Genomic DNA, 27,414 nt, shown 5'->3' on the forward strand with positions numbered 1-27,414 from the left:
TGAAGCAGCAGCAATTTTTATTGAGGGACCTAAACTGAAAATAGGTTTAGAACATAATTTAAAAAAATAAAACAGCAAAAGTAGCAAAAAATATATGACCTTTTTAAAAACATTTTCCTTTTTTTTCCTTTTTTCTTTGTTTTTAATATATAGCAACTGATGCCTCCCAGCCACCAGGAGCATCTTACCCAAGGGGTAAATCTCTGGTAACGACCCTTTTAAAAAGACATGTAAATATATACTCAGATTTATACACTTTGTGTTTTCTTCATAGCTATGTACAAAGCCCCCGCTTTGGGGCTGGGCCCCGGGGCCCGACACTGCTCTCAGCCTCTGTGTCCCCATCCTCTGGTGCCAGGTATTTGGTCAGCAAAGCAAATTAGTATCGGAATTAAAAAGCCACCGGCACCACCCAACTGGAGCAGAGGTCGCCTTCCACGGAGGCCCGAGCGCTGACCGCGCCCTCACTCCCGCCGCAGCCCGAGGACCAGGCACCTGCCGCTGGAACACGAGCCTACGGGCCGCGTGGAGCAGACAAAGCCAACACAGGAAAGCTCAGCCGGCTCTCGCTCACGTGCAGCTCGTCCCCCACGGCCCGACCCCCCAGGCAGTGCCGGCCGGCGGGGAGGGGTCTTGGTCCAACATTTGGGAGGGAACGACGTGGCCATCGGCAAGTACCCGCCTCCCTGCTCCTGGGTCTCGTTGGCGGCGGGCTGAGAGGAGCAGGAGGAGAGGCAAGCTCGGGGGCCAAGGCCTCAGGGAGGCGGCTGGCTCCTGCCAGCAGGATGGGCAGGGGGGAGGCGGCGAGTCCAGCGGGGTGGGGGCGGGGCCACAGCTGAGGGGTGGAGTCCGGGGAGGGGTGCAGGGGTGCTCGTCAGCGCCGTTTGAGTCCGCTGTTGGCCAGCTGGGCCGGGTGTCGGGGCAGACAGGGCTCCTCCGGCAAGGGCTCGTGAGAGAAGACGGAATCCTCCCCAGAGGAGCAGGTAGAGCTGCGGGTGTCGGGGAAGCTGGGGGAGTATTGGTCCAGGGGCATTGACAGGTCCAGGTACTCCTGTGGGAGGAGACAGAAGGATGCTAGACCCGCACTCTCCCCACCGGCGGCGGGAGTAATTCAGAGAGAACCCGGCTGGTGGGGCCCAAAGGTCTGGGAAGGGCAGCCTCACCTGGTTGGAGGTCAAGGCCACGATACGGTCCAGGTCTTCCACCAGCTGCTTGAAGGTAGGTCTTTGAGAGGGTACCGCGTGCCAGCAGTCTCGCATCATCATGTACCTGGGGCAGGACGTGAGGGAGGAGGAGGGAGGGCCAACGCAGATAACAAGGCTCAGGGCGGAGGCACCGTGGGAGGAGGGACAGGGAGGGCTGGGTGTCTGGCTAAGCACCGCTTCCTCCTTCTACCCCCAAAGCCAGCTACCCCCTCCCATCCCCCAGGGCCCAGGCCAGGACCCCAGGCATTTTCTCCCACTTACAGCTCATTGGTGCAGTTACTGGGCTTGTCCATACGATGACCCTCCTTCAGCAGCTTGAAAAGCTCCTCCACAGGCACGCCAGGGTACGGGGAGCCGCCCAGAGTGAAGATTTCCCACAGAAGCACCCCAAAGGACCACCTGTGGATGCGCATTCCAGGCACAGAGCTAGGCCACCCTGCCGTCCCTGCCGCCCCTCCCTCCCCAGCACGGCGGGCACGCGTCCTGAACCCCAGGGGACCCCAGGGGACCGTGGCCCTTCAACCTCGTTCAGCCTCTGGGAACAAAGTGAAGGGACACATGCAAAGTTTTGTTTTTTCCTCTCCGAGGTGGATCGCGGGGCTCTACCGCCTGGGAACCTCTCTCCCAACATCCCCGGCCACTGCTTATTGGGGACTCACACGTCGCTCTGGTGGGTGTAGATCCGGTCAAACAAGGCCTCAGGTGCCATCCACTTGACAGGCAGTCGGCCCTGCAAGCAGCACAGGGACACTGGGGGGTGGCCCGGGGCAGGCAGGGGCACACGCGGGACTGGACTCGCCCCCCCACCCCCAACACACTGCCAGACGGCGGGGAGCCTGGGACAGAGGACGGGCGCCACCAGCGGCGCCAGCACGTACGTTGGTCGTCTTCTTATAGTAGTCGATGTGGTGGATGTCGCGGGCGAGGCCAAAGTCCGCAATCTTCATCACGTTGTCCTCTGTCACCAGCACGTTCCTGGCGGCCAGGTCTCGGTGTATGCACTGCGGGGCCAGGAGGGCAAGGGGGATGGGAGTGAGGAGGGTGGGGCACAGGGGAGGGTCGGCAGCTTCCCTCGCGGGCCTTTGCCTGCCCCACCACTCAACCTCCCGAAGAGTCCAGTTTCCTGCTCCAATGTCCACAACCCTTCTGCACGTCCAGGCAAGCCGTCCAAACACCCCCAGCTCCAGGCCTCTCCATCACTTCAGCAAACCCTCCATCTCTGCCCCCTTTCCTGCCCCTCCCAGTTAGCTTTGGATTTGCACCCAGCAAGTGGAACTCTTAGCTTCTGTCCAGTGCGTACGCGCTCTCACACCCTGTCTCCCCAGGAGAAGCACGTCCACACGGGGCTGGGCTCAAACAAAGCAGCATTTACCGAGCACCAAAGGCTGTACTTAACTCTCTCACAGGGCCTCAGTGGCCCCCACATGCACTCTACAACACAGGCATTATCATTCTGACTTTACATTTGAGGAAAGAGCTGCGTGGGGCTGCACAGAGAGGGACAGTGCAGAGAATGGAACGTAATCCCAGCCCAACCCCAAGGCCACACCAGCTCTCCTGAAGCTGATGTCCCTGAGAGTGGTACACATCCCCCGCTCCACCCAGGGAAGTCTTCAGGAGCCGCACCTTCTTGGAGGCGAGATACTCCATGCCTCGGGCCACCTGATATGCGCAGGATACCAAGTCCTTGGAGGACAGCTGCTCCTCTGGGTGGTGGCTGGGGTTGTAGCAGTATTCCAGCCCTGGCGGCCTCCGGGCCTGCAGGTACTCCCGGAGGTTGCCCTTGGAGGCGTACTCCACGATGACGTACAGGGGGCCTGGGGACATGAGGATGGAGAGGCCATCAGGGCCGCCAGCCAGCCACGCGGGCCTAGCTTCCCCCCAGGAGCCCCACCCCCAACGGCACACTGCGAGCGTGTTCTCCAAGCCTAACCTCCCCTTTAGGGGGCCCCAGAAATTCATTCCAACTCCCCTAAGGAAGCCAGGGAAATGAAATCTTCTCAGTAGAATCCAGGAAGTTCCCAAGCAAAGCTGGGGGCAAGAGCCCTAACCTAGACCCCAGTAACTCACTGTTCCTGTCCACACAGCGTGTGTGAATCCAGGGACCTATATCCTCCGATGAATCCCAATGGGTACCAGCCCAGACCCTGAGAAACACATTCCAGCTACTGCTAAACCAGCCTCTGCTCCCAACCCACTTCCCTAAGCGTGGCTGAGGGATGCCTGGTCGCTGACACCCCGGCTCAGTTACATGCTCCCCTACAGACAGGCAGCAGGAGGGCTGGGTTGGCGCCTGAGCCCCGCCCCCACAGGGGCAGGAAGCCCGCAGCCTCAGTGCCTACCATCCTGCGTGCAGGCCCCCAGCAGGTTGATGATGTTTTTATGCTTCCCGATCATCTTCATCATCTCCATCTCGGAGATCAGGTCTGACAGGTCTTTCTCTGTTGCATCCGCTTTATGGACAAATCAGAGAAGGGGACTGAGACTCATCTGCTTGGGGAGGGAGGCTGACAGGAAAAAATCTAAGGGAGTGGGGTGAGGTGAGTGCCCAGGGGCCCCTTTTCTCTGGGACTCGCTTCTCTCCTCCCTTTTCACATCCAAATCTATCTTCCCGTCCCTCTTATGAGAGGCGGTGTTGCCATTGTGGTAATGTGTAGGGCAGAGGCTACATCAAGAAATTCAGCTGGTGACAGGATCTAGAGTAAACACCAGATGACAACACAGGTGGATGCCAAGGAACAAGGTGAGATCAGGGTGATCTTGGGATGCAGGATGCCCCCCCCTTCCGCGCCCAGACAACCCTAAGCAGGCTGTGTGCAGGTGCGGGCAATGGCCCGAGGCCCGCCGTTCGCTTGGAAAGAGAAGGGATCGTTTCTGCAGGGACACGAGCATCACTTACACTTCAGCATCTTCACAGCCACTTTGGTCACTCGGTTGGGTTTGTCCTTGTCCAGCCCAATGGCCTCTGCCAGCACCACCTGCCCAAAGCAGCCCTCTCCCAGGGGTTTGCCTAAAACCAGTCTTTTGGGGAAACAAAGGGTGGTGGTATAAGCTGGGGGTGGTAAAGTTCAAACCTGACAGGACGCCCCATTCCCGCCCCCCGCCGAGAGCAGAAGGTGGGCCTCATCATGGCTGATGCACCGTTGCTCCCTCGAAGGTCTAAGCACACACAACTGCCAGCGTGAGAATGACACGCGGGGGTTCCCCAGGAAGTGGAGAGGGTTACCTGTCCCGAGGCAGCTCCCAGCGAGGGTCTTCGGGAAGCTCGTATTCAGAGACGCCGGCCAGCATGGGGGTCCCGCTGGAGGAGAGTCGCGAGGGCCGAACCAGCAGGACGCCAGAGTTCATGGATGCACTGGAGTCGGCCGACACCTACAGGGAAATGTGGGGTCACCCTTCCAGCGGGCACAGGGGCAGCGGCAGCAGATGCCTCCCATCCCCGGTCGGGGCTCTCTGCCAACGGCAGAGATATGCACCCATCATCTGAGGCTCCTTCCCCAACACGGGGTGGCAGGAAGGCCACAGGAGGTCGGAAGACCTAGGGTCTAAAACTGACTTATGTTCGCTGCCAACTAGCCTTTTTGGGCTTTGGTTTACTCACCTTTCACATGAACCTTCTAAACTGACATTGTGTACCTTATCATTGCAATAGCAACTCTGTTCTTGGCCCCATTCTTTGTGAAAACCCTGCGGTAGACTAAGGATTCCTGACTCCCAAAGCCCCTTCCAGAATTAGCACGGCTCTGAGCGTAGCCTCCCTCCTTTCGCACACCTTCACTCTCTCTTCCATTTCCTGGGATGAGGGGCGCACAGGAGAGGGAGGGCATCTTGGGACCTAACTCAGGTCCTCTCCCTGACTCTGTATCTTTGCACCTCTATTCTCCTTCTCACTTTAATTTTATTTTTTTGGCCATGCCTTGTGGCTTGTGGGATCTTAGTTCCCTGACCAGGGATTGAACCTGAGCCCTTGGCAGCGAAAGCAGAGTCCTGACCACTGGACCACCAGGGAATTCCCCATCTTTCCGCCTCTAACGGGCCCTCGGGGGCAGTTCAGATTTGCAGTACCAGCTGCACATTCAGCTCAGCTAGGACTTCCTCCCAATCCACAGGCTGGGTGAGCAGGGCACTGTGGTTGGGGTGAGATGGGATCACGGACCACCAGTACAGCTTGGAGCCTCACTCTGAGCACTTAGAACAGGACATTCCCCTGCCCTGGCCCAGAAGCCAGACACCAAAGTCTGAAGCAGTCGGCTGGGGACCGTGGAGAGGACAGGGCATTAGAGGGTCCCGGGGAAGCCCCTGGGGCACAGGGATGATGCACAGGGTGAGGCAGAGCTGCAAACCCCCCATCTACTTTCTGTTACCTGTCTGCGCAGAGGGATGCTCTTGGCCAGCTTGTGCACGGCCATCTGGCTATGGAAGTCACTCTTCTTGGTGCCGCTCTTCATCTTGTAGATGATGACAGAGCCCACCATGCAGGAGATGAGGAAGGCCCCCGTGCAATAGATGATGATCTCCAGGTACAGGGGCGAGGTCATCACTGCCGGTCTCTCTTCCAGGGCTGGGTCAGTGCGAACAGGGTGTTAGCGGGCTCAGGGTGGGGCCCCTCCACTAGGGTCCCAGCTCCATAAGAAACTCAACACCTATCTCCTTTCCTCTTGGAATCTTTAGGGCAGAGAAGAACCAAGCCAGGTCCTAGCTAGGATTGGGGTTCTGGCACTGAGCACACGGCAGATGTTCTGTGATCTGTAAAGCTTCCTGATCCTGACTCGAATCCCAAGAGGGACGGACTGTATCTTGCTACCCAAAGCCCATCCTCATGAACTCGGGAGCCCTCCTTGCTCAGTGGGACTGCTGGGCTGGACGGGTACCCAGTGCCCTGCCAAGAGACAGCTGAGAACTCACTTGTGCTAGATGCCTTCCTCAGTGTCCCCATGGAAACTCGGCCCTTCTGTGCAGTGCCTGAGCACTGTGTCGGTACCTATCACAGCGGACAGCTGAACCGTCCATCGATCTTTCATCACTGACAGCGCACAGGTACCCTGAGGGCCCAGACAGCACCTCATCCATGTCTAGGCCACAGTGCCTGGCATCTGGTGGCACTCACAGCATGAGGACAATGGGGGGGCGGGGGGGGGGGTGAAGAAAACCAGCCTGTGTCCTGACTTCATTTCTCAGCTTTACCTACGTCGTCCGTGTCAGGTCAGACGTGTAAATATCCACACCTAGCCAAACCACAGGCAAACCTAACAATTTCCAAATGTGTCTGGACGGCTAAAGATGAAAATGTCAACTTTCTTGCATTTCTTAAGACGTCTACTCACAGGGCTGACTCCTAACATTGAAGATGGACATCGCTGGGGTGGGGGTGGGGGTTTATTCTCTTCTCCATTTAACATCTCACTCCTCCCATCCCCATAGAAGCCTGTGCAGTTCAAGCCCCCTTGCCCTCCCACGTGGAGGCTGGGAGGGTTCCAGCCAGCACCACTTCACACATTCCTCACCAGGGGAGGGTCCCTCTCCCCCCGCAACTCTCTTCCCGCTCCTCCCCTTGTAAAGATCCCAGCCAGCCACAGGGGCCAGCACCCCGAGGACCTCCCCCGGGAGGCCCCAGGCATGAGCCCAAAGAGAACCTCCCAAGGCCTGATGAGGGGGGACAGCAGAGCTGATAACAAGGAGAAGCAGTTCTATTTTTCTCTTTCCCCAGCGTCCAGAAACACAGACAACCAATTGGGAGCACACACGGGACAAAGACAGTGACTAGGAGAAAAACAGAACGCTTCCCTGCCTCCAGCGAGGAGGTTATCAGAGGAGGGAGGGAGGGAGAGAGGAGAGAGGAGAAGAGGTCGGAGTCTGCAGGAAACAGAGCAGCCCAGCGCCCAGCCCACGAGCAGGCCCCGCAGAGACAGTGCCCAGCAGCTCCAGCCCCGCAGGCACCAGCCCACCACCCTGCATGGGCTGCAGGCTCCTGCCTTCCCGGCCCGGCGCACACACCTCCCCTCTGGAGAGAAGAGACGTCAGGGACCAAAGAGGATAAATGGGCCCCATCCGGCCCCCTGGGCTGCCTGGGAAAGGCCTTGCTCAAAGCAGCTCAAGTTCACTGTCTGGGTCTGGGTGGACCCTTGCCTGCTTCCAGATTTCAGTGTGGGAGGGTGGAGAGCACTGATCCTTGCAGGCAGCAAGCCCCCTCTTCCAAGGTGCCTACATGCAGTTACAGTAGGAGTGGGGCCCTTCTGAGACTTCTGGGGGCTGGCAGTAAAGGACCAGACAAGTTCCGCAAGGCCGCTGGACCCAAGGAGGGAAGGAGCCTGCCCTGGAGGAGAGCCCGGCTGCAGGTTAAATCCAGATCCCACGCATGCATCGCAGCGGCCCAGGGGAGAGCCAGAGGCAGGCGCACAGGTGGGCGGCCTCCGCGTTCCTGCACCGCGAGGAAGGCTCCTTCCTGGGTGAACCACGAGGATTCGACCCGCAAGGCCGGACGAACGGCTGGAGCTGCCCGCTGGCCCTGGGAGCCCGGCTCTGTGTCTCCCCCAGTCCCGCGATGCATGCTCCCCCCGTGCCCGTGGCGAGGGCGGGACATCGAGAGGAGAAGTACAGTGTATACCTTCCAGGACGGTCAACCATGCAGAGTGATGCGAGAGTCCGATAGAGTTACCCGCCAAGCACGTATACTCCCCCGCGTCCTCAAAGGAGACATTCCTTAAGTGCAGCACCTCCATCTCTTTGTCGGTGGTATTAACTCCGGCCGTCTAAAAGAGACAACGGAAGCAACATGGACAAGCCCAGGACCTGAGACCTCTCGGAGGCACAGAGAGAGGGAGGGAGGAAGAGGAAGAGGGGAAAAAAAAAAACCCAGAGGAAGAAATGCTCCCAGCGGCTCCTTTGCCACCACGAACAACCAAAAACCACCAGGCAGCACGAGACCTGTTAGAGGAAGACAGTGAGACCCTGAGGAGGAACTCGGGGACCTGAGACAGATGACGACGCGCATGGCTGGTTACACCCGTCACCAGACGCTGGCAGCCCCGGCCCGGCCCGGCATGCGGCGGCGCGCGCATGGAGAAATGGGGCCCGGCGCGCGGGGGGGCTGTTTGGTTTCCGCAGGGCACACACAGGAGGATGGAGGGGGCGGCAGCCACACACACACACACACACACACACACACACACACACACACACACACACACACACACACACACACAGACACCTGCGGACACGGGTCCTCTCTTCTCTCCATCACTCAGACCCTCAGTCTGCAGGAGCACCCTGGACATGGTCCGCACACAGCCAAGGGACACACACAGGGCACAGAGGGGGCGACACCAACACAGAGCCAAACCAAACCAGCCTCCCAAGGCCGGGTATTTTTCCATGGCTCCGGGCACTAGAAACACAGCAGGGTAACAGGGAGAATGGGGCGCTGGCCTCCCCGCCTGGCCCGGCAGCTCCGGGCCTCAATCGAATTCCCAGCACAGGGGCCCCTCCAGCTCCCCGTTTACCTTTTGCCACAGGTCTGGTGACTGTGAGCCACGCAGACTGGTTAGCTTCACCAATATAATTGGAAACCTTACACACATACTCCCCGCTCTGGGCCTCTGTCACATTGGCGAGGGTCAGCACCTCCGCATCCGAGCTATTTATCCCCGAATGCTGGAACAGACCAACGACACGCCATCAGTTGGGCCAGTACTGAGAGGTGGCCGTATTTTGCTCCCCTGCAGGCCCAGGAGCTAAGGCAAAGGGATGCTGGAGGGAGACTCGCCGTCTTTGCCTTGTTAGGAGGATGAAACAAGCGGACTTTGAAAGTCCAAAGCATTTGACTGCAAAATAAACTAAAGAAAAAAGAAATCACTGCCCCCCAAGCAAACGTTCTGCTTGTGTTAAACCCCCTTCTCCAGAACAAGGGCGGGGACCGTGAATGGAGACAGCGGCCAAGGCCAAGGCCACGTTTCCCCTTCCTACATGGCAGTTTCAGCACCCAAGGTGAAGCGTGGGGTGGCCGGGAAACCTTTGGGATGGCCAAGCTAGGGAGGATGAGGTCTAATGCTGGGACCAGGAGGGAAACCACTTTCCCAGCTTCTGGTGACTTCCTGTTGCAAGATGTACTGAAGAATTAGGCAATTAATGGAGCATTCAGGGACAATCAAAGTCTGGGAGTGGGAGGAAAAAAAGGAAGAAAACACCATTACTCCTGAAACCGCTGAGGACTGACCTGTGGCCTTTGCTTTTCTGACCCTACCTAAGCCACGCCCGTCATTCTGCCCACATGCCAGAAAGAACATGACTTGGGGCAGAAACTGGGAGATGCCAACTGCAAAGGCTGTGGTTGCAGGCACTGCCAAAGCAGGACTGCCAACGCCTTCCTGGAGTAGCTGACCCAAAAGCCTGGGCATGGTCACTGTTGATGCTCTTTAGAAACCAGCAATGCCAACCCCCAGCCTTCTGTGCCCCTCAAGCCTCCACCCGTGACCCGCCACTGGTCCTGCGGAATGTGGCTGGGTCCCCATTTAAGATGGAGCCTGTGCCTGAAGAGAAGGGGTGGCACCCCATCACCGGCCACACTGGGCCACTGAGCCCGACCACAGCAACCTGAGCCCCAGGAGACACAGGCCTCCTTCCCACAGCTCAGCGCACGGAGACCGGGGCCAGGATTACCTTCAAGATCTGGACATAAGGCAGGTTGTCTGGACCAATCTTACTCCCATTCACCTCGATGTGCTTTAGCCACTGGATGTGAGGCTGTGGGTCGCTGTACACCTTACACATGAACTCCACATTGCTGCCCAGGGCCACTGTCTTGTTGGCTGGCAACCCCGCCTGCAGGATGGGCCGGTGAGGGGACCGCTCTGTGGAGGGAGGGAGGGGAGAGGCTTGTTAGGCTCTGCCGTGGTTGCTCCTGGCTGGGATGCTGAGAGAGGGCATCCCAAAGACTGCCAAAGAGAGGCGCTTCTGGACCTCAGCCCAGCCCACCTCCCCTTAACTAAAATCACAGTTACTTAGATGCTTGCTGTTCAAAGTGTGACCCAACGGCAGCACCACCAGCTTGTTAGAAGCATCAAGCCTCAGACCCTACCCCAGACATCCTGGACTGGAAGCAACTTTTTACACCATCTCCTCAAAGGCAAGGCAGAATGCTGGCTGTGAAACACTTTACCTTAAGGTCGCTAGAGAATGAGATTCAGAACCTCTAGAAGGAAGAGGCTGGCTACAGTCACAGCACCCAGAGGCGTGACGTTCTTCCTGGTGTCTCATGCAATGCCCAGAGTCTGCATTAACCAGGTGTCTGTCCTTTCTGAGCCTCAGTCTGTTCTTCTGTACAGCGGGAGCAACAGCGCCTACCTTGCAGGGATGCCGGGAGAATTGCGCGCGGTGCATGTACCATACCCAGCAGACCACTGGCACGGCTATGCTAAACTTACCACCACTACTCATCTCCTGCAGGAGAGACGACCAACAGCACCTTTCACTTTACAGTGAGTCTGTGGAACCAGCTAATCCTCCCAACTCTACTGACTGATAAGAGGAAGGTGGCAGAGCTAATAAATGCCACATTATCCTGACTGCATCCCTATGTACACCTGGCCGCCAGGCTGTCTTCTCGGCGCTGCTGCTCTTTCCTCTAAGCTCTTGCTCCTGCCGCCTTCTTACCCACGACATCGAGCTGGTAGGTGTGGTTAATGCTGCCGTACTCGTTCTCCACGATGCAGGTGTAGTTGCCCTTATCAGAAGGCACCACGGAGTCCATTATGATGCTCCAGGTGGCGTAACGGACCTGAGGGGAAACATGCCAAAGGGCTCCATTGCGGGTCTGAAGAAAAAGGTGGGCAGAAGCCACGTGGTGGTGTCGGTGCCCCGAGGCACGTACCCTCCAGTCAGAGCAAAGAGGATGCAGCCCGGCTACACAGTGAGCCGGGATGAGGCGGGGTCAGCCACCCCAGCCCACTTATACTCTGCAGGAAGGCATCAGGCAGACAGGTGTTAGGACTCAGAACGTCTGCCCACAAAGGCCAAGGTCATCCGTGATCTGGACAAATGTGCCTTCTGCACCCTCCCAAATACACCAGGAACCTTCCCAGCCCTGTCCATGTTGCTGTTGTGCTGGAATAGCTCCCCGCTAAGAGTCCAGCCCTGTCCGCCCTTGACATCTCATTTCAAAGTCCATCTTTGGTCAAACCTGTTCTCCCTATCCCTTTGTACCTCGCAGATATAGTGCTCATGGACGCCTGCCGTCTTATTAGGTGGAATTCTGTATGGGCAGGACACTGCCTTGTACAACTCAAAGCACAGAGCCTTGCATACAGCAAGGGTTAGGTGAGTTAATTTAAACAGTTTCCCTATTTCTTCTGATCCCCTCTGCTTTTCTTATACAAGATTCATGAGAAAAGAGCATCTAGGTGAGATGAGAGAGAAGCAGCAACAATAAGGATGATCAGAGACTTTAAAGGAGGGATTAGATGAAGATGTTCTTCCTGGAATTGTAAACAGGCAAAGGACATGGACAAACAATTTTCACAACAGGAAATGGAAATCGCTTATGAACATATGAAAATTCTAAGTTCGTTACTAAGCAAAAGAGCCCACAGAGAATAATACGTACGATACTCTCATCTATCAAATTTGTTGACAAAACTATAGCGAGCTTGTCATGCTCATATTTTGCTATGGGAGAGCGAATTCATTCTCCCTTTGAAGAAAGTAACTGTTACCACAATAAAATAAAAAATAAAATCACACCCCAACTTATTACATCATCCTCCATTAGAGCAAATATCGCAGTAAAATTTCATGTCTTCCCATTGTACTTTGAACTCTCTTGCCTAGCACATCTTCTGGAAAGACATGTGTTCAAGAATGTTCGTGTAATAAGCGAATAAGTGAACAAATGAATAAAATTACCTAATTACCAGGGAAAAAAAAGGAATTGGGTAACATGCATCAAGGACTTCAAAAAAAATGCTTTTACTTGGATCTAGTAACCACCAGCAATCTGTCCTAAAGAATATTTTAAAATGTTGACACAGATTTAAGGACATAGATACGAGGGTGAGTCAAAAATAATCCACACTCTGGCTGTAGAATTTATTTTAATTAACTCTTAGAAAAGACACATATATCATTTTTCGGCATAATCTCCTTGCTTTTCAATACACTTTGGCCATCTAACAACAAGCTTTCATATTCCCTCATGAAAAAATGCTTTAGGCTGAGCTGCAAGCCACAAACGCACTGATCTTTTTACTTCTTCATCAGAAGTGAGTCTTCATCCTCGTAGGGCTGCTTTCAGGGGACCAAACAGGTGAAAGTCTGATGGAGCAAGATCAGGACTCTAGGGAGGAGGCTTTAACACCTCAAAACGAAGTTTTTGCAGAGTGTCGACAGCGTGGGCAGAAGTGTGTAGACGTGCACACCCTCAGACCACAAAAAACGAATCATTGCACGCTGCTCTTCTTTTGTGCAAACCACAAGTGGGGCATCCATTTCTGCTCGTACCGCAGTTACAAATGAACTGATATAACATATTCACACCTACACTGCTGTGACTGGGGAGACAGTAGCCTTGAACAGAAAGTGCTGATAAGACAGTGAGGCCAACAGAAGTTTTCATATAACTGGAATGCGGATAATTTTTGATTCACCCTCGTATTTACTGCAACATTCTTTATAGTAATGTAAACTGGAAAATAACTAGTATTGTAAAATAGTTCATTAAATTACGGGACATTTTAATACGTGGATATTACAAAGCCAAGAAAAATGACCTTTCAAACACATGGGAAAAGACTCATGTTATAACATAAACAACTGACAAGAAGTTATGTAGACGTGATCAGCCATGTAAAAACCATATACATAGAAAAAAGACCGAAAAGATTTAACTTGATTTGCACTTTTTTGCATTTGAAAATTTTTTAATTTTATAGCTAGAAAGTGTCATTTAAAGCCATGAAAGACATATAAGTAGAGACTTTCTAAGTAGGGCCTCCTGCTCCCCTTACTCTAAGTTTCATATAAATGCAGGTACCTTGTAGCCCCCGATCCTGTGATCAGGCTTGAATTCTTTGCCGTTCTTCAGCCAGCGCAGCGTGGGGTTGGGGGTCCCGCTGGAGGGGCATTTGAACTTCACTGTCTTGGCAGCGGGCACTGCGTGCAATTTCTTTTCCATCTTCTCTGGCGATGTCCAGTATGGAGCCACGGCTGCCCGGGGAAGAGCCCAGGGAGACGGGCAGGGCCTGGTCAGACTCGGGAGGGAGGGCCCCCACCCATCCGCCCACCATCTGTGGACCATGCCTGCCCTGATCAGGACCCCCGAGGGACCCCAGGGCCCAGCACCATGACCCCAGGTGCCCCCTCCTCCCCTTCTTCAGACTATCACCTGAGCCTCCCCCTTCCCGTTCAAACCCAGCACCCAGGTCCAAAGGGCAGTAAGATAGGAAACAGTGTCTCACGCATACGGTTTGGTTTGGTGTTATCTGTCTCTTTCTCCTCGGAAGAGGAGTCATCATCATCATCGTCGTCCTCCGAGGAGGGGAGAGCATCTATGGGGAGGGGAAGGGGACACTGAGGTCCTTCCCAGGGAAGAGGGGCTGGCAAGCTTCCCATCCAATCAACAGCCACCCCAGGAACACAAGGCCAGTCCAGTTATAGATGAACACAGCTACCCCTCCCCATACTGTCTCCCGGTCCCGCTCCTCCCCTCCGCGGGACACAGTTCTTTTTTTAAGAACTGCATGCTCTGTGCCTGTCCCTCTTCTCCGCCAACCCCCATGCCCTGCCCTTCTCTGCTCAGAAGACTTTATGCTGGGTAGTTCCACAACAGGCAGGTGGGTCCCCTTTAACTCCACCCTGCATTCAGAGGCTCACTCAGCTCAGAATCACTTGGATGCACTGGTCTCAGAATTAGCAGCCAGGGTACCTGTGTCCTCCTTTGGAAACCCTGACAGATCTAGGCACTGCGGCCAGAAGCCACTTCCAAAGCCATGGGCCGAAGGACCTAGAGTCGGAATTTTTCTAGCACGCATCTGCTGAGGTCTGGGAGCTGCCCTTCTCAACCAGAGCAGACAGGGAGCCCACGAGACAGTCCGCAGCTGCCAACACCTGCCCCCAACAAGTATCACCCCTTTTAACATGTGGTCACCCGTCGGGGTTCATGCCACATCTTTTTCCAGTCCTTTCTACTGCTTTTGGGGATCTGGAGGGAAATAAAGGAGGCAAGTCCCTCAGTCAAGGGCAGGTTCTAGATGATGCCCGGGGGAGGAGGTGCCAGGCCCGCACCCTGGGAGGCACAGATGGCGTAAAGAAAATTTCAGCTCTACTTCATTTAATCCTAGGTTTGTAGAAGTCGCGTCCTGCAAGTGGCAGATCCCCAAAGTCACAGAGCCCTAGGGTTCCCTGGCTGCCCCAAGACAGCTCTGGAAGCCGGAGGACGGATGTTTTCCATCAAGCCTTGCATATGCCGGTGTACCTAGGTCAACCCCCATCGCACGGGGATCTCGCCACGCATTCGGAGGTGCTAATCACTAAGCCGAGTACCAAGTCCAAATGGCCAGGAAGTGAGAGGACGGAAGCTGCCCGAGCCCCCGCAGCACCCCGGGCTAGCTGCGGTGGAGAGATCACAGTGTCTCACTGCCCCGGGTGTGTCAGCGATCCCCTCCGAGGTAGGACCCGGAAGCCCCTGCTCTCTGGCCTGAGGCCGGCACCACGGGTCACCCCTGAGCTAAGCCGCGCGGCGGGCGGAGAGCGAGGTTAGTGGGCAGCAGGTTCTGCAGCAGAGGGCGCGCAGATCACGGCAGGGGAGGCGGCCTGCCTCCCCCTGGAACCAGCAGAGAGAGTTGGAGGGGAGGGGCTCCGGGGAGCGGGGGAGGGCAGACTTTGCTACCAACCTGAGACGTTGACGGAGAAGTAGGTGGTGTCGCTGCCCGAGGGGCTGTTGGTCACACAGGCGTAGAGGCCGGAGTCGGCGGGCACGGAATCCCGCACCTCCACCTCCTCGCCCGTGATGCGGGTGCGGTTGCTCTCCACCAGCTGCACCCCGTCCCGCAGCCAGTTGATGCTCTGAACATCGTCCCGCAGCCGACAGCGGAGCTGCAGCAGGTCACCGGGGTGGACCAGGAGCGACTCCACTTCCACGGGGGCTCCCCAGGGCTGGGCTGCAGCCGCCACAGGGGCCGGGAAGAGGAAGTGAGAGGCGGGGAGGAGGGGGGGAGGAGAAAGGGCATTACGCCAGCCGCACTGAGCTGCAGCATCCCAGGGGCTACGGAGCTGGGGAGCTGGGACTGGGAAGATGGGTCAGTCGGGAGACGGCTGGCTACCTGGGCACCCCCATCGCTTCGTCTCCACCCCACTCCTCCAGAGGGCAAAGGAAGAAAGAGGCAAAGTTAGGAAGCAGCTGCAGCAGCATTAAGCAGTTCACGGTCCCTTTCCCTCCATCCTAGGGGGGCAGCCGGCGCTTCCTGGGACCCCTGTGTGTCCAGAGTGTCCCCTCCCTGTACACTCAGCTCTTTGCCAAGAGTGGCCACTTCCCAGGGGAACACCCCATTTGCTTTTGGCTGGGGCGGCCTCACCTCTTTCCCTAGGAACCACTGAACAAGCCCCCCCACCACACACCCAGCAGCCCCCATCCACGTGGGGGACAATTTGTCATTGAGGGAGGGTGTCTCTGGGTTCAAGTGGCCCAGCCATCAGGGGGTCTGAGCCCCACAGTGAGTCTGATGCACACGGTGCATGTGTGGGAGAGACGGCCCAGGCAGAGGTCAGCTCAGGGGAGCCTCTGGCTAACAGGTGTTGGACCAGAGGATTGGGAGCTTTTGCCTATATTAGGATCGGAGGCCCGCAGCTGCCACAAAACCCACACTTGCTCTGGCAGCAAAAGCCACTGCACACAAAGCTCCTTTCTCCTCATCCCACTACAGGGCTCCTCCTTTCCAGCCCCCCACCTTCCTCTCCCCTGCCCTCCCCGGACACACGGGCACACACGTCCACTCCCCCGAACCTCTCCTTCCCCGGAGTCCGGGCGTCCGCACACCCATCCCTCTCGACCAACAACACTGCCCTCGAGCTAACCAGGAAGGCCTGAGGCCGGATACAGGAAAGAGGCCACCATCCCGGGCGGACCCCTCTGCACTAAGGAGGGGAAACGCAACTCCTGGTTCCTCTCGGGACATGCATGCCTGCTCCCGGCAGCTTCTGCCCACTGTCCATGTATCGCCCACCAGAACACACCTGCTGCAGCTCACATCCACCACCTGACTCGTTTCTACTGCCTTCTGGTACCTTCCTTCTTTCTCACCACCAGTTCACCATCAAGAGGCTTGCAGGGGACCCCCTGCAGGTCCCCAATGCATGAGGCTCTAAAAGGCGCCTGGGCTCACCACTCTGCCTGGCTTTGCATCTCTGCCTGGCTCTGTCCACTGGTTCTCAGCCTGGCTGTAAACTGCCTCAAACCATTTCTCTCTCTCTCTCTTTTTTTCATTTGTTTTTTGTTTTGGCCACTCGGCATGTGGGATCTTAGTTCCACGACCAGGGATCGAACCTGCGCCCCCTGCAGTGGAAGCTCAGAGTCTTAACCACTGGACTGCCAGGGAAGTCCCTCAAAGCACCCCCCCCCTTTTTTTTTGCTTCTTTTTTTAATAAATTTATTCATTCATTTATTTACTTATTGGCTATGTCGGGTCTTCCTTGCTGCGCACGGGCTTTCTCTAGTTGTGGTGAGTGGGGGCCACCCCTAGTTGCAGAGCACAGGCTCCAGGCGCACAGGCTTCAGTAGTTGCGGCACATGGGCTCAATAGTTGTGGCTCACAGGCTCAGCAGTCGTGGTGCACGGGCTTAGTTATTTGGCGGCATGTGGTATCTTCCTGGACCAGGGCTTGAACCCATATCCCCTGCATTGGCAGGCGGATTCCCAACCACTGTGCCACCAGGGAAGCCCTCAAAGCCCTTTCTGATTCCAGTCTGGGTCAGGTGCCCTGCCCTTGCACTTGTCACACTGAAGGAAGTCCCCTTTCTCGACTAGGTTCTAAGGGTGGAGACATGTCACGTTTATCTTCAAATCCCAGCACCCAGTAGGGCCCTGGCCCACGACAGCTGACAATAAATGCTTGCTGAATAACGGAACAACGGTGCACTGTCTCTACATCGTCTGCCCTTAGAAACTCCCTCTTCTCCTTCACCACCTCATTTTAACCAACTCTTTCCGAAGTTCCAAACATGTTTCTGCTAGAATCCTCACCAAGGAAGAAATGAGTGTCCTGGGCGCCAGGGATTAACAGTAGTTTTCCTCAGAGGGGCCTCAGATGAGGCTCAGGGGCCAAGACTGCAGGCCCCGGTGTCCTTCGACCCAAGGGCTCTGTCTTAAATATTAGGTAAATATTGAGTCATCAAAAAGGGGGTGCTGCTTTAAAAGGGTTTGGAAACCACTAGGCCCGCACTCATTTATTTTTGTGAATCAGGTCAAGGGGAACACCACAAAGGTGAGTAGACCACACAACTGATTAAAAATAAGCTTTTGTGGGTCTTGAAAAAAAGAAGTTATTCTTTCCATTTTTAATGGTTTGTGGTTTTGCCAAAAGAAGGTAGAAGAAAAGCCATTCAGACTTGACCCTTGAGGAAAACAGAAGACGCCCCTATGGATCAAATCTCATTTCCCTGAAATGACCTCACTGATTAAATATTTTGCAGCCTGTGATCTGTACCAGCCGTTGGACAAACAGTAAACTCCGGTAAGCTCAAATTCTTAGCCTCTGGCATCACAGCCTATTCTGACAGGTCTCAGAATCAAAAAGGTAGCAAGAAGCACACAGGCGTCTCCCCAAGAGAAAGCAGCAAAGGGAGACTGGTCGTGCTGGGACCAGCTCTGGCAGACTCTAGCTTGGAACCCAAACTTCCGGATCATTCCAATCAGGATGTGTGAACAAAACTCCTGTACGTGATCTTTAAAAAGCCTCAAGAGGGACTTCCCTGGTGGCGCAGGGGTTGAGAATCTGCCTGCCAGTGCAGGGGACACGGGTTCGAGCCCTGGTCCGGGAGGATCCCACATGCCGAGGAGCAACGAAGCCCGTGTGCCACAACTCCTGAAGCTCGCGCGCTGAGAGCCGGTGCTCTGCAACAAGCAAAGCCACTGAAATGAGAAGCCCACGCACTGCAACGCAGAGTAGCCCCCACTTGCTGCAACGAGAGAAAGCACGTGCCCACCAACGAAGACCCAACACAGCCAATCAATCAATAAATACATTTATTTATTTAAAAGAAAAAAAAAAGCCTGGAGAGCCAGCTTTCTTGTCCCTGCCCCTGCAGGTCAAACTCACCCTGATGCCCCAGGCCATGGTGCGACAGTCCCATTCATTCTCCTAATTAATATTCCGTGCTGTGTCAAGGATGGATTCTAACCCTGTGCCCAGAATTCAAGGCTCCTCACAGTCTGTTCCCACCTCCCATGGGACCGTCTTCTCCCCACCTTTTACTCCACGTCTGGGTGATACCTGCACTAACTGCATGCTGTACCCACAACAAAACCTACTTCTGCCCAAGACTGTCAGGCATCTCTCCAGAGCCCTCCCACCCACCTACTCAAAGCGCACTATCCAAGATGCCCAGGAAGCCTTCTGCTGACACAAGTGTCTCTACCCTCATTTGCTGTGAAACAGCTACTGTCTGCACCGCACGAATTCACACTCAATTACATACCCTCTTGCACTGTTGCTTTTTCAAACATCTTTATTGAGACGATAATCCACATACCATAAATTATTATTTATGCACAACAGAGTGTATCATTCAATGCTTTTTTGTATATTCACCGAATCATGCAATCATGACCACAATCTAACCGTAGAACATCTGCATCACCCCCCAAAGAAACCCTGTACCCCCATGAGCACTAACTCCCCCCCGCCCCCAGCCCCAAGTCGAGGCAACCACTGATCTGCTTGGTCTCTACAGATTTGCCTAAACTGGATAGTTCATAGCAATGGATTTGCACAATACACAGTCTTCTGTGTCCTCCTTCTTTCTTTTAGCGTGTTTTCAAGGTTCTTCCACGTTATATCATGTCTCAGTACCTCATTCCTTTGAATGGCCAAATAATATTCCATTGTGTGAATACACCACATTTTATTATCCATTCATGGGTTGATGGACACTTGGGTGTATTGTTTCCTGACTGTCAAAAGTGCCCATGTCTCGCCTAAGAAATAGCCAGCAACTCAGAGCAGAATTGCCTACTATAGTTTTCCCACGGTACCTAACAATGTCAGAAACTCAGAAAATACTCGGTAGGTCTTGAACTGAATTTAGCATCTGGCAAAGACTAAATTTTAGAAGAACCAAAAACCAGCCTACGTGGCTCTTGGTTTATCGTGGATTTTTTCATGGCTGAGTGCTCTTGGATGTGTCTCAAAGTCTCCATTTACAAGGCAGGTAAATGCCACTTTCTTCTAGGAGGCAATGGAAAAGTAACAGACTGCTTGCTAGTTTACTGGGCCCTACCCTTCTGTGACACCACCAGGAGAAGCAGTCCTGACCTTGAAGCGTCCTCTGTAAGGCAGCTGAGACAGGACATCACTGCTCACTAGCCACCTGCGACAATCAAGTCACTACTCCCCATTCTCTTTTAGTCTTTCCAGGGTCCCCCATTTATGCCCTCATTGGAAAGGCCCTTGTATCTGTGGCTCCATCTCTGCTGAGCTGGCCTTCCTCTGGCCAAGACCCCTGGACCAGGGGTCTACTGTTGTTAGGTGTCAGTTAGCAAGAAAGGAGCTAGCTGACATCTTTATTGGGCTGGCCATGAAAAATGAAGACAGGAAAGCAGTTCAACTTGAAAAGACATTCCAACTCTCGGAGCACCTGATGGATTGGAATGGGGATGCTGTGAGGGGAGTGGCAAACCCACACGCTTGTTTTATGCGTCCTGTCTCCTGAGAGATGAGGTGGGGAACGGAGGCTGGAGGACATCTTCTATCTGATCCCACAGTGACCGGGCTCTGCGTGCAATGTGCTTGGAGTGCACTGTGGGCAGATGGTGCCTTGTGCTTCCATGCCCACATCAGAGTCACGTGGTCACCACCGGAGCAGGATGGTTAGGGTTGGGGTTGGACTTGACTTGCACACCCTTAGGGGATGAAGGCCGCCAATGCCTTTGCCATCTCTCCAGAAGACAAGAGAGAACAAAGGCTCCTGCTTAGCTGCCTGAATCAGGGCCTGAGGCGGACTCTGGTCCTGGGGCAGCTTTTGGGATAGTGCAGACGGCAGGTGGACCGTGGAAGGCTGTGCAGGCTGGACCCTGTACCCCCTTTAGTGGGAGGGAAAGGGATTCACACAGCAATCACCAACCCCATCCAGTTCCTCTAATGGAGCCCCTCCACCCCCAAGGGGGGAACTACGAGCAGATCAGGGACCCACACTATTTAGTAATCCTCAAGGAAGCAGCTAGAAAGACACAGAGGACACTGAGACTTAGTTTTCACAGCAAGAAAAAAAAAAAAAGACACAGAGGTGAGGGGCAGTGCTCTCAATCTAAGAACATGATTAATATTAACGGGGCCCTACCGAGTCCCTCTCCCTTCCTACTTTCCTCCCAAACACCAGGGCTCTGTAATTCCCAGCAAGCCAACAGGATGTAGCATTTGGCTTACAGCAGGACTGGCCAGAAATCTGCCACTGTCATCTGGCCGGCAGTTCTGCCCTGGGTTCTTCAGATCAGATCCAAGTTCTTGATTCTAAACTGAGTCTTCTGCCAGCCATGGGCATCGTGTAGGGTTGGGAATGGCCTTGAGGAGGCTCAAATTCATATGAACATTGTCAATAGAAGATGAGACCCCAGTTCCCCCAAATCCTAGAAGACGGTGCTTTTTCCAAACTGGCTATCATTAGGTGTCTCCGGGAGCCCTTGTTACTGTGCAAAGAGATGTGATGGGTTAAACTAAGGAGCAGAAGGGCTGGTATCCTTGCTCTAACCAGGGTGAGAAGACTTACACAATACTTGGTATGAGTGAAGCACTACACCATGCAACACGAGGCAGTGGGGGCCTAGGACAGGTGGTCCAGCACAGGCTCTGAGGTTTCAGAACTTAAGTTTCGGTGGTTAGGGCAGACGGCAGTGTCCACAGCGGAGGGAGACACGACAGTAGGGAAAGGGAGTGAAACTTTGGGGAGAGCAGAAAAGGATGAGGTGCTTACGAGCAGGGCGGTGCCTCGGGATGAAGGGGATGGGAGCTGAGGCCAGACCGTATGGCCTGCTCAGAACAAAAAAAAAACACAGAGAAGAGCCCCAAAAATGATTTCAACGTATAAGGTGGGGGATAGAACAGAACTGCTCAAGAAGTCCCAGGGAACATATTTCTCTGCAGAGACTGTGCATGCAGGCCTTTCATGCCACATGGACAAATATACCTGGAAAGCTATTCTGAAATACCACTTCAGCAGCCCCGGTCCCGTAAGAATCAATTTGGTCTGGAAGTTATCCATCCCTGAGCCCCACAACTTCGCAGGAACCCAGCGAGGAATAACAACATATTTGCATAGCACGTTGCGATTGATCACATGCCTCCCCGTACATTATCTTGGGATCCTTAAACAACTCTGAAAACAGTAATACCAATACTGGCCAATAGTGGCAGCACGCTTACCATATACATCCCACATCCAGTGAACGCTTCCAGCACAAGCTATCACTGAATCCTCAGAGCAACCCTAGCAGGTGGATAACCACTGTTATCTCTACCCCATGGGCACGGAAGCTGACGGTGTGCCAAGCACAACTGCTTCACAGCAACCGGTGAAGTGGGTACTTACAGCTCTGCCTTGGCCACAGGTGCACGGCGCGGCCCCTCCCTCCCACCTGGGTCCCTGGCTCAATCCCGGACACCTTCTCTGGTCCCAAGCGCCTCACTCTCGAGTGCAGCTTACAGCTGAGCTGATGACCTCAGATGACCCCTGTCTGATCCACTGAGATGATGAAGAATGCTAGGCAAGAAGGCTGGCCACCCCTCCCCTTGGGCCAGCTTTCCTGATCACACATCCTGACTGTCCCATCCTCTCAGGCACCAGAGAGCCCAGTTGGCATCCCCTCCTCCAGGACCTGGGGCCTCTCAACTACCCCCCCCAACACACACCCAGCCCTCCTGGTTCCATCTCTGCAGCCAAGCCAACACCCTCACTGCCCTTCATTTTGCTTTCTCTTAAAATACCTTCTTTCTCCTCTCTCCACCACTTCCCCAGATGTGAAATCTCACTCTCCGGAGACTTCCGCAGCTCCGTCCCTCATGTCATTTGTAATGTGACATAGAAAATAAGCTTATGGTTAATACGGGGGAAGGGGAAGGGGGAGGGATGAATGGGGAGATTGGGATTGATACATACACACTTCTATATGTAAAATAGGTAACTAACAAGGACCTACTGTATGGCACACGGAACACTACTCAATACTCTATAATGGCCTATGTGGGAAAAGAATCTAAAAAAGAGTGAGTATGTGTATATGTATAACTGAGTTACTTTGCTGTACACCTGAAACTAACACAACATTGTAAATCACCTATCCGCCAATAAAAATTAAAAAAATAGTTTTCATGGCTTTATCGCGCGCTCATTCAAGCTGCCTGGCTGAAGGCTGGCCCATAAGCAAATGTCTCATCTACCCTCTGAGATCAGGTGTGGTGTCATCTCCCTGCCACACGCTGAGGGGGAAGGGCGTAGGGCTCGAATAACCCGCCCCCCAGACAGTCTCAGGGTCTCCGCTGCCAACATCCCTATGAAATCCTTTTGATTTTGCATTTCTGGGTTAAGAAAATTAGAAGAGAGGGGCCATCCTCTCCAGTAACGTGGGGAACCGGTGGTCCAGGAATGTTTACAGTCTTGGCACAAACTCCCCAGAGATAAATGAGGGGGCAATTGTGGGTGGGGGAGGAACTGGGGGTGGCTTTGAAAGCAACTTAAAAGGAACACAGAACAGCCCAGCGGGGCTCCGAGAGCCCTCTGCCGAGGTTTTTATTACGTTATTTTGGCTTTGAAATGGAACTGAAAACTTACTTTAGTCTGGCCAGGCCAGGCCAGAGGGGGTTCTCATTGAAATCCTGGGGAACAACGTTCATCCTGTGGCGGAGGGGGCGGGGGTCCAGGGAGGAAGCCCTCCAGATGTGAGACTCCCTGGACGTGAGGCATCCCCGAGAGGCAGGGAGAGCTGCGGAAGCGGGGCGCACAGGCGTGTGCAGGAATGGAGCCGGGGACACCCGATCGGTTATCGGGCCTGACACCCTGACCCAGCTGCGCTCACTGGGCCCCTGACCCAGGGGGGATTTGGAGTGTGGGGTATTTTTTTTTTTTAAATAGAAAAAGGGAAAGAAGTAAGAAGGGCATTTTGCATGCAAATGGGCCACTGCCAGAAGAGCCCATTAAAATGTAAAAACTCCACATTCAGCCTGACAAAACGGTGCAAACTGCTGTGTTTGCCAGAAGGGCTGCAATACAGCTCCCGACAAAGGGGCCCGGCCACAATGCGCGCTGAATGGCCTCAGTCAGCAGGTCCCCTCTCGCGTTGCCATGGGGACCCCACCGGGGCTTACTAAAGGTATTTCCTGAGGAGAAAGGCAGAGCACACATGCCCAGGCAGCCCAGCTAATCCCTGACAGGAAGCCATCGCCATTCAGCAGCCCGGGGGCTGGGGGCCGGGAGTTGTGTTTTGTTTTTATTAAAAAAAGATTTTGGGGCTTTTGTGTTGTCCCATCTCATCACTGTAATTTGGCGCAGAGCCGCCTGGCACTGGCCAAAGCCACAGCCAGGGCCCTGCACCCACTCCAAGACCCCCCAAAACCAGCTCCCCAGTAAACGGTTGGGCAGGGGAGGCCCAGCGTTTGGTGCAAACCTTCCCAAAGATGTGGCGACGGGCGACCCAGCATCAGAGCGGAGTCTGAGGTTCAAGCCCCAGTGCCGAGTTACAGCTGATGCCTCCTTGATACCTGTACTTGCCTCCCTCCCAGGGATTGAGGACCCCACCTCCCCAATACCTCCCACCACGAGGAGGAGAACACTTTCAGGCTGGGGAAGAGGGCTGTAATTACGCGATTAACAAAGGAATGTGCCCAGGATTTGTTTTTAAAAGAAATCTCCCCTCTTCCTCTCTCCCCAGTGTTTACAGACGCAGTCTGGGCAGAGCTGAAAAGAGAAACCGCTTCCTCCACCCATTTCCCAAAAGGATTCCCGGCATCCTTGGCTGCCCTACCTTACCTGGAAGAAAGAGCTGCTCTGGGAAGGGGCACGGTCACTTAAGACGTGCAGGAAGAAGCGTAAAGAGCAAAGGTAGGTGCCCTGCAGCTACCGGGAAGAGAGGTCTCAGCTCCCGGTTCCTAGAAGTTTGTGTCACCGGCTCCCATTTGGCACCAGAGGAATCAGCCCTGGCAGATTCAGGGAAGAAAGCCAGCAACACAGCTGGCGGTGGAGACAGAAACTCCTGTGTGACAACTGCCCCCCTCGGACACAGTTTAGGGTAAATTAACATTTCCTGAGCAAACTTGTATGCGGAAGGAGCCGGCCTCGGGGAAGAGGATAGAATGAAGGGGGCTCTACTCGCCCAGGTCTGTGTTTGCAGGGCCCATCCCCCTGCCTCTACACCCTACCCCCTGCACAGTGTCCTGAAGGGGGCATTTTGGTAGAATCAGAGTTAAAGGGATCCTTTGGGCAGCATTAAGACTGTGCCTTACAACTGCCCTGGACACCCGGGGAGCTTCTAGAGCCAAGTTTGGTGGGTCCTATTTTGGGAAAAGAAGCTGGAGAGCCTTGTTCATTGATGGAAAACTTCCCTCAAAGAACTGCAAGCCCAGTAAGGACACTTGTGTGGGCTGTTAAGCAAAGGGGATCCGGACTCTCGGCTGGGGGGCTTCTCCTGACTTTATTACAATCGCGTCCTAAAATCAAAGAAAAAGTACCACCGGCCACCAACCGTGACAGCACAGAAGTAAGAACACCTTCCCCTGAGCTGTCAGGCAAAAGCAGGACAACTAGTTGAAGTGCGTGCGTGCGTGCGTGCGTGCGTGTGTGTGTGTGTGTGTGCGCGTGCGTGCAGGGGTCCCACTGCTCGAGGGGGAGCTCAGACCCTCCCACCACTGGCCCGGAGCCCAGGCCTCCCAGCCATGTGTCTGCAGCTGTGACCTGTCAGGCACTTCCTGGTCTGGGTTCTGTAATGGAAAGATCATTAAGAGTGGGGGAGGGGGGGACAGCCAAGAGGTAACCCTGCAGCTCCCCCTCCGCTGGGCTCTGACCTTAAAGTCCGGTCAGGTTCCTCGAAGAAAAGAATGTATGGCCCTCCCCCCACCCCGCCCCCTCCCGGAGCCTCTGGACGGCCTCCCCTCCTCCACGCTGCGCCAGCAGCTGGGTAGGAAAACGCTCCGCTCCCTAAACTTGCTGATGAATTAGTCGAGGCCACAGCTGTTTCAGAATTTGCCTTTTGGCTCCCGCCCCCCGCCCCCCGCCCCCCGCCCCCACCTCTATGGGTGCTTAAGAGCACATGCAGCAGGACTACCAGCTCCCCTCCAGCTCTGCCACCTTCCCTCCCTCCCTGGCCGGTCCCCTGGCTGCGATGCTGGGTCTGGGTCACGGGGCCCAGTGCAAGGACCATCACTGCCCACCGCAGTGGGGAAAGGAAGGGAGTCTTCATGAAGTTACATATTTTTTTCAATGTTAAAGAAATGTCCCTTATTTTTACATCATGAGAATAAGGGCGACAGACATCCTTTTGTGTATTTATTGTTTTGGCCACACCACGCAGCTTGCGGGATCTTATTTCCCCGACCAGGGATTGAACCTGGGCAGTGAAAGCTCCAAGACCACTGGACCGCCAGGGAATTCCCGATAGACATCCTTTTAAAAGGAAATGGTGTAAAAGGTGGTTGCCAGGGGCTGGAGGAGGGGAGACTGGGGAGTTAGTGTTTAACTAGAGTTTCAATCGTGAAGGCGGAAAGTTCTGGAGATGGATGGTGGTAATGGCTGTACAACAATGGGAACGTACTTAGTGCCAAAGAACCATCCACTTAAAAATGGTGAATTTTATACTATGTATATTTTGCCACAATAAAAAAAAGTACTGTTAGTGGACAGTGTTGGTTTTTTAAAGATATTCTTACGTGACAAAATAAATGGTCAACCCAAAATATCAGGGGGAAATTTGACTGGCCCGTGAAATCTAAAAAATCTGGGGCCAACAGTCTGTTCCACAGGTTGGCAGGAATGCGAGGGCCCAGAGACCCATCGACATAGCACGTGTTCATCCTTCTCTCTCTCCTTCACACACGCCGTGAAAAGTCGAGCATTTGGTACTGTTTTCAGAAACTGAGAGTGTGGTTTGGGGATTTCTCTCCCTGAGATGTAATGGCTTTCAGGCAGAGAGCGGGTGGAAGAACCAGGCCTAACGGCTGCTTGGAGGACCAATGTCTACACTGGAGGCTCCTGTGTTCAGACGAGCTGGGTGCTCTTAAACAATGAGCCTCCTGGGGGAATTTCCTACTCTGGACAAGGTCCACATTCTGGGTATCTTAAGGGATGAGAGCCTCGTTTGAAATCCTTGTGAAAACCACTTGATCTCAAACTCTGCTTGAGCCCCAGGTGGTTGTAACTGCCTCAGAGCAGCAGAAAGAGTATCTGCGTGGAAGTCACTGGAATGACTGGCCCTGCCACTCACATGTGACTCTGGCCAAGTCATCTCCCCTCTCGGCCTCCGTGTCCTCAACTATGAGATGGGCAGGCCGACTGGACAAGCTCTAGGGCCCCCAACCGCTCTAACCAACATTCTAAGTTTCAACTGGACCTTGGGAGTTGAGTACCACTCACTGCATCCCTTCCAGCCTCCACTAGCACAGCGCTCCCTCTGCTGTGAGGGAAGGCAGGGGACTGCAAGTTAATTTTCCTTAAGAAGAGGGGAGGAGACTCCCCTGGCCGTGCAGTGGTTAGGACTCTGTGCTTCCACTGCAGGGGGCACAGGTTCGATCCCTGGTCGGGGAGCTAAGATCTCACGTGCTGTGTGGGGTGGCCAAATAAGTAAAATAAAATAAACTAAGACACAAGGATGTAATGTACAGCACAGAGAATATAGTCAATATCAAAAAAAAAAGAAGAAGAAGAAGAAGGGAGGATTCTGTTTTGGTCACAGACCTCTGGCCACCGGTACCTTCAGCACTTGTCTCTCTTCATCTTTTCCCTCTGGCCTGAGATGTCCCAGAAGAAGCCT

The 27,414-nt window shown here is 54.4% G+C and overlaps 1 protein-coding gene across 8 annotated transcripts in view; it reads right to left on the reverse strand.

Annotated features, from left to right (window-relative positions):
• FGFR1 (fibroblast growth factor receptor 1) overlaps positions 1-27,414 on the reverse strand; it is a 49,180-nt gene continuing 21,766 nt past the window's right edge. For 2 of the 8 annotated variants that reach the window (XM_057696895.1, XM_057696900.1), the window contains exons 3-18: positions 15,086-15,352; positions 13,652-13,741; positions 13,228-13,400; positions 10,854-10,977; positions 9,861-10,051; positions 7,810-7,954; positions 5,563-5,766; positions 4,432-4,576; positions 4,105-4,226; positions 3,548-3,658; positions 2,832-3,022; positions 2,084-2,206; positions 1,865-1,935; positions 1,467-1,604; positions 1,164-1,269; positions 1-1,051 (exon numbers count right to left, since the gene is read on the reverse strand). In XM_057696895.1, coding sequence (XP_057552878.1) covers positions 875-1,051; positions 1,164-1,269; positions 1,467-1,604; positions 1,865-1,935; positions 2,084-2,206; positions 2,832-3,022; positions 3,548-3,658; positions 4,105-4,226; positions 4,432-4,576; positions 5,563-5,766; positions 7,810-7,954; positions 9,861-10,051; positions 10,854-10,977; positions 13,228-13,400; positions 13,652-13,741; positions 15,086-15,352 — 2,378 coding nt within the window. In that variant the 3' untranslated portion in view covers positions 1-874. Of the gene's footprint in view, positions 1,052-1,163; positions 1,270-1,466; positions 1,605-1,864; positions 1,936-2,083; positions 2,207-2,831; positions 3,023-3,547; positions 3,659-4,104; positions 4,227-4,431; positions 4,578-5,562; positions 5,767-7,809; positions 7,955-9,860; positions 10,052-10,853; positions 10,978-13,227; positions 13,401-13,651; positions 13,742-15,085; positions 15,353-27,414 lie in introns of all 8 variants that reach the window. The other 6 variants (XM_057696898.1, XM_057696897.1, XM_057696896.1 and 3 more) reach the window with 6 other exon arrangements.

Source organism: Hippopotamus amphibius, chromosome 10 (assembly GCF_030028045.1).
Source record: "Hippopotamus amphibius kiboko isolate mHipAmp2 chromosome 10, mHipAmp2.hap2, whole genome shotgun sequence".
Lineage (NCBI taxonomy): Eukaryota > Metazoa > Chordata > Mammalia > Artiodactyla > Hippopotamidae > Hippopotamus > Hippopotamus amphibius.